General features: G+C 34.9%; 2 protein-coding genes across 4 annotated transcripts; one reads left to right on the top strand and one right to left on the bottom strand.

Annotated features, from left to right (window-relative positions):
* Window positions 1-868: 868 nt before the first annotated feature.
* On the bottom strand, window positions 869-5,355 carry LOC127252587 (5'-methylthioadenosine/S-adenosylhomocysteine nucleosidase). 3 transcript variants are annotated; one of them, XM_051276824.1, is made up of 9 exons: window positions 5,098-5,355; window positions 4,932-4,995; window positions 4,474-4,565; window positions 3,925-4,031; window positions 3,761-3,835; window positions 3,417-3,491; window positions 3,001-3,093; window positions 1,224-2,904; window positions 869-1,094 (listed from the first exon to the last, which is right to left on the bottom strand). In XM_051276824.1, the coding sequence occupies exons 1-8, from the start codon at window positions 5,186-5,188 to the stop codon at window positions 2,707-2,709; spliced, it is 795 nt and encodes a 264-aa protein (XP_051132781.1). In that variant the 5' UTR covers window positions 5,189-5,355; the 3' UTR covers window positions 869-1,094; window positions 1,224-2,706. The 3 variants fall into 3 exon arrangements, with proteins under 3 accessions (XP_051132781.1, XP_051132783.1, XP_051132782.1); XM_051276826.1 differs by having other exon boundaries at window positions 1,276-2,904; XM_051276825.1 differs by having other exon boundaries at window positions 869-1,556; window positions 1,742-2,904.
* Window positions 1,447-1,982, top strand: LOC127252588 (snakin-2-like). Its single transcript, XM_051276827.1, has 3 exons — window positions 1,447-1,576; window positions 1,657-1,699; window positions 1,801-1,982. The coding sequence occupies exons 1-3, from the start codon at window positions 1,484-1,486 to the stop codon at window positions 1,980-1,982; spliced, it is 318 nt and encodes a 105-aa protein (XP_051132784.1). The 5' UTR covers window positions 1,447-1,483.
* Window positions 5,356-5,601: the final 246 nt, after the last annotated feature.

Genomic DNA, 5,601 nt, shown 5'->3' with positions numbered 1-5,601 from the left:
CTATTGGTTTTTAGCATAGAGTTTTAAAATCTTTTTTTTTAAGAAAATTTAAAATAGTAAAAAATTAACATTTGATATGTTGTTTTATATAAATATATCTATTTTAATTCAATTCATAGTATACATTTATTTTTTGTAATAAAATTTTAAAAATAATAATATTTTATTGGTTAGTAAAAAATTATATTGATATCTTACCCTTGTAAATACAAAAAAATTATTTTTGTAAAAATAAAAATATTTGGATATTTATATATGGATACTTTTATATAATAGAAAATAAATATTTTGAATATGAAAGACAAAAACACTAAAACAGATATAATGAGTTTGGATGAACTGAGTATTTAATATTAGAAAAATATATATTATTGTAACTGAATATTATCAAAAATTTCAAAACTAGCTATGTAATCGGAGTTGAGATTGTTTATTCTTACAAAGCTGTTATATCAAAACTATTATTCGATGATTAGAGTTGTTAAATGAAGCAAGTCGTTCGTGAATTTCACTTAGTTCGGCTTGATTCGATTTTGTTAAAGTCCGAACTCAAACGTAAACAAACCAGAGTTAAATAACATAAATATCCTCGTTTTGTTAACCAACGAACTTAAACCTTGTTTGTAAACATTGCGAACGCTCGTGAAATTATATATATTATGAAATTATTAATAAATAAATAAAATATGAATTAAAAAAATAAAATAAAATATTATCTATATTCAAACAAGCTAGAACAAGCCCAAACGAGCTTAATTAAATCGAACACAAATACGAGTTCGAACAATAAAAAAATTTAGCAAACCGAGCTTGAATGTTTAACGAACGAATATAAACTTAGTTCATAGACGTTAACAAACAAATACAATTACTTAAAATTTTATTTGATTCGACTAGGTAACAAGTGTATCAATAATACACACCCATTGGAGCGTATTGTACTAAGAAACCGAACGTTAGAAGGAAGGTGGTAACCGGGGCCAATATTTGGCCAAAAATACATGTAGTAGTTGCTACTTAATTATTCCCCTCTCTCTCTCTCTCTCTTCTTTTCTGTAGTGTGGTAGCAGCAGACAAAGCCTTTCCTTTTCCATCTACAGACAGCAACCACTTGATTGATTTTTAATAATCTCTTGTTATATATATAAGTTATAACTAACATTCATTATTAAATATAAATAAATAAAGAAACCAAAACAACCTGGTTCCAAACTCATCCTCACCTCTGCCTGCCTTACCAAATTATTCGATTATTAGCATGCAATGCAAACTCACATTTTGCTTTCCTTGACTTGAATGACTGTATCCACTACCACTGCCTGTCTGCATATCACCCACCCACCCACCCACCATTTCTGTACCTCCATTCAAATTCAGGCTGCTTCCAAAAACGCTATATATATATAAGGTAACCATATTGGATTCATTTCCCATCCATCCCTCATCATTACAAATATTTTCTATATTTTCATCCATCCATTCGATGATGGCTTTTCCTAAAGTTGTTATTGCCCCCATCTTTATTCTTCTAGTGATCCTACATCATCAAGTCCATGCTGTCCAAATCAAACAAGAGGTAATAATAATAATTCATCACACCTCAACTCTAATTCATTATGCTTTAAAACACTAATGATTACAATATCTACATTTCAGGCTAGCAATGTTGTCTCAGAGAGTTCATACAGTCCTGAACCAGGTAAACATAAAAAAACAGGCACAGAAATAATCTACTTGTTACCAGGTAGTGCTTATGTTGTTTGCTCGCTTCACAATTGTACATGTGTTTCCAACAAACAGATTGTGGAAGAGCTTGTGCAGCACGGTGTAGGCTATCTAGCAGGCCAAGGCTGTGCAAGAGGGCGTGCGGGACTTGCTGTATGAGATGCAAGTGTGTGCCTCCGGGCACCTATGGCAACTTAGACCTCTGCCCTTGCTATGCTAACATGACTACCCGTAACAACAAGCGCAAATGCCCATAATTACACAACCCTAATCAACTCCCAACTACTGAAACCTATATGTCTCCTTATTGCATCATATTCTTTTCTCATCTTTCGTATTCTCTCTTGTATTATTGTTGTTTCCCTATTTATTTTCGCAGAGTGGAGTTTATAATGTTAAAACTGTGATCAAGGAAAGTAATAGATGACTGTATTTTTCTCTTCTGCTAACCTAGTCCTGTTCTGGTAAGGGTAAGCACATCATGTTACAATCCAAAATTAACAAAAACTTTGGTCTATTGTGATTACAAGTCCTAATCCTGAAGGGATAGCAACCTAAATGTACTTGTCAGAAGGAGAATGTGATCTACTTGAGAACTCAATAAAAGTTAGGTCGAAAATTGCATAGTCTCAAACAGTATCAACTCTTAGACTAGATCGAATCAGAAGAAGAAACCTTAACAGGCAGTAGGTTGACAAAGTGAATTTTAATGTAAGAATCTTAAAATGTAATACCAGGTCAAATGACATGCATTGATCCCTAACCGCATTCAGCTTTTGACTTTAGATGGCCAAAATATACAAATACTAGAAATACCATTAAGAACAAGAAATGTACAGCCAAGGTTAAGGTTGTACATGATGTGGAAAATCCATTGCAATCAAAATATCAAGATAATGCATTATCTGTAGCACTTGAAGAGTAGCAGAACATAATCAGGGGGAAAAAGTTATTTGTTTTAAGCAGATATATAAAGGAGGCTTACAGATCTGCACAGCACTTTCCGCTTATGAAATCTACAACTTGTGTAGTTGTTTGATCAAGGGCAGAAGTGACTGAAGCCAAATTTTGGAGAAACTCTTCAGCTGTTGGCTTTTCACCATCAATAAGATCTGTCACGGCTTTCAACAATATAGCAGGCACTTTGAAGAGATCTGCCACATAAGCAACAGCAGCTCCCTAACCACACAACAATCACAAACCACCGAGAGATCAAAACAAAATAGAATATGGTGTTTCTTGAGACCAACTAACGCATTTTTAAGTGAAGGCTACCTCCATGTCCTTCACAGTTGCATTATTAGCAAGAATTGAGGCTTCATCTTCTGGAGTCATATCCAAGGAATCCCCAGTAGACAGTTTGCAAACCTACATAATCCTCGTCGTGTTCCTCCTTTCATTAGTATGTAAGATACAAATATGGGCTGAGCTGCATCTACACTAAATTCAAATACACCCCAAAAAATGCAATATTCTACATGTGACCAAACTATAGAGAATAAGGAAAATCTTTGGCATATCAATTAAGTCCGTGACAAAATGCTTTAGTAAGTCTGATCATCTATGAGAATGTAAGTTATGTAACACAATCTATATACTGCAATTTGCAAATACCAATCAGGAAAACATGTAAGCAATTCAAAACCAATAAAGAAGGCTCGCTATCATTTCTAAAAGATTGGAGTAGTAACCTTCAAACTCAGCTCCTTCGCAAGATTTGGAGTGGAGTACATTTCCCGTGCTCCAACACCATAAAGGTCAAAGACCTGTATGCATCCAACAATGCTATTATTATCAAATGAATAAGGCAGCTTTACAAGCAATGAAGATTGTCAAGAAGCAATATCATTCAAAATGAAATAGAGATCCCAATGGGATTGCATCCCTAAATCAGGACTCTGGGAGGAAATGCAACACTGTGAGACGGATATTTTGTGGAAGCAATCTGCATTTGCTGAATAGTTGAAAATTTGCTGATGAAGTGTGAGGCATTGAGAAATATAAGAGGCAGAAATGAGAGCAGAAAAGTACTTACAGGAATAGGAATTCTTCTGTCATGGAAAGCAACATCAGAAACGAGAAATACATCACCAATCGATGCACCTTTTGCCTGGTACAATCATGGTCATGATGCCAATACAGAATATTAAAAAGGATAAATGCAAAGAGACAATACAATCATGGAAGCGATTGTCATGCCTTGAATCCTCCAGCAGTTCCTGCATTAATGATAAGGTCTGGGCGCAATGCTTGTATAGAAGCATAAGTCAGGAGAGCTGCAGAAACTGTGCCTACGCAATCAACCCCTGATGATGATATCACACACCAACTCAGTAGTTGCATACTAAAACACTTGAATCTGGATATGAGATCAGGAACATGCAATGCTTCATCCATAAAAATCATTTACTTAGAACTGCCACATTCATTATATAATACTTCGTCTCCTTTTTTAACTTCAAATGCAATTGATCTCCATTCATTGCAAAATCGGACAGCTTTTGACCATAACCTAGTCAAATCACTACATCAAAGGGCAATTGCACGACCAAAAAAATGAAAAAAAATTTATATGTATTTCTGGAAGTTTTTAAATGTAATTTCTGGATAAGTAATTAAAAGAGATAGATACTAAAAGAAAGAGCAGTGCTACTACAAAACACAACCATAAGAATACGCTGAGTGGTTGTATGCCATTGTTATTAAATATGTCCTCTAAACAAGAGCTGTGGATTTAAAAGTACAAACCCAAAGTTTTGTCTTTTCCAGGACAAACAATGTCGATGTTCAAATCGTTGTATTTCCCAGAGTATCTCACCCATGAAACTCCCTCTGGAAACCTGTAAAGTTCAGGTTGAAACTTTGTATAAGCATGTGAAATGTGAGGCGATATTGTATTATAAAGATTAAACTGAGTTTATGTGAGCAATATAAAACCAAACTCCGCAGCCCTTTTCATCTTGATTATATAAACTACATCAATGATAATTGAAGCAAATACTAATAAAGTAGCTACTTAGAACATATCTCAAATATGCGACTCCATAAAATTCAATAAAAACAGCTGAAAATTCATGTCCAGCAATAGCTTCCAAGCTAGTAAGAATAACAAGCAAGCTATCATGCTTCCTACTCCTGTATATACATCAAATAATCCAACAAGCCAGAAATTCGCAAAAACAAAATTAAAATTGACAGAAGCATACACAGAATCAGGCTGCTCGGTTAGCTGAAACTTTTCCACCAGAGGAGACGCCTCAGTTTGCATTGCTTTTCAGAACCACAAAAACACACTCCGAAATCAGCAATCATTCATCATCATCATCATCATCATATATTTATAAAGCAGATTAAGATATAACAAAAAAGTACCGATTACGAAGAGAATATTGGAGATAGGGCGCTTGGCTGCCGACCCATCTCTGACTTCCGACACCGCCTTGTCGTCGTGTGAAGGCGCCATCGATCGATCGGTCTCTCAGCCTTTGTTCTCGCACCTCAGTCCAGTCGTATTGCGATCGTAGTAGAAATCCTTTTTCGCTTCTCCAGTCAAATATTGAAAAACGCAACCAGCCCCCTCCTCCTCCTGTTACCGGTAGAACAAGAACAAAACACCAAAACCGGTGCAGTTGTGCGTATTTGTACAGTCCTCTATATACTAGCGACTTTAGGCCTAACTGCACGTTACTGCACACTTAATGGATGTACACTCATAGACCAATCATCCATCGCCACATTTAACTCTGACCAATCAACGGTCCCCGTTACATACCCACTCACCCAAAATCGAGCCGTTTTATTAATGATATTGTATTTAAAATAATAAAAATGTTTAAAAATATAAATAAATTATAATATTATTTTATCATATTTTAT

The sequence above is a fragment of the Andrographis paniculata genome, unplaced genomic scaffold, assembly GCF_009805555.1.
Source record: "Andrographis paniculata isolate CXL003 unplaced genomic scaffold, ASM980555v1 Contig46END, whole genome shotgun sequence".
Lineage (NCBI taxonomy): Eukaryota > Viridiplantae > Streptophyta > Magnoliopsida > Lamiales > Acanthaceae > Andrographis > Andrographis paniculata.
This window is presented reverse-complemented; position numbering and strand designations above follow the sequence as displayed.

What these genes read in the sequence shown, in the direction of transcription:
- LOC127252588 (XM_051276827.1), top strand. Translation starts at nt 1,484, where the DNA reads ATGATGGCTTTTCCTAAAGTTGTTATTGCCCCCATCTTTATTCTTCTA. An exon ending in CTGTCCAAATCAAACAAGAG is followed by an intron (nt 1,577 to 1,656) that starts GTAATAATAATA and finishes TCTACATTTCAG; the next exon opens with GCTAGCAATGTTGTCTCAGA. An exon ending in TTCATACAGTCCTGAACCAG is followed by an intron (nt 1,700 to 1,800) that starts GTAAACATAAAA and finishes TCCAACAAACAG; the next exon opens with ATTGTGGAAGAGCTTGTGCA.
- LOC127252587 (XM_051276824.1), bottom strand. Translation starts at nt 5,188, where the DNA reads ATGGCGCCTTCACACGACGACAAGGCGGTGTCGGAAGTCAGAGATGGG. An exon ending in ACCGAGCAGCCTGATTCTGT is followed by an intron (nt 4,566 to 4,931) that starts GTATGCTTCTGT and finishes TGAACTTTACAG; the next exon opens with GTTTCCAGAGGGAGTTTCAT. An exon ending in CAACTGTGAAGGACATGGAG is followed by an intron (nt 2,905 to 3,000) that starts GTAGCCTTCACT and finishes TTGTGTGGTTAG; the next exon opens with GGAGCTGCTGTTGCTTATGT.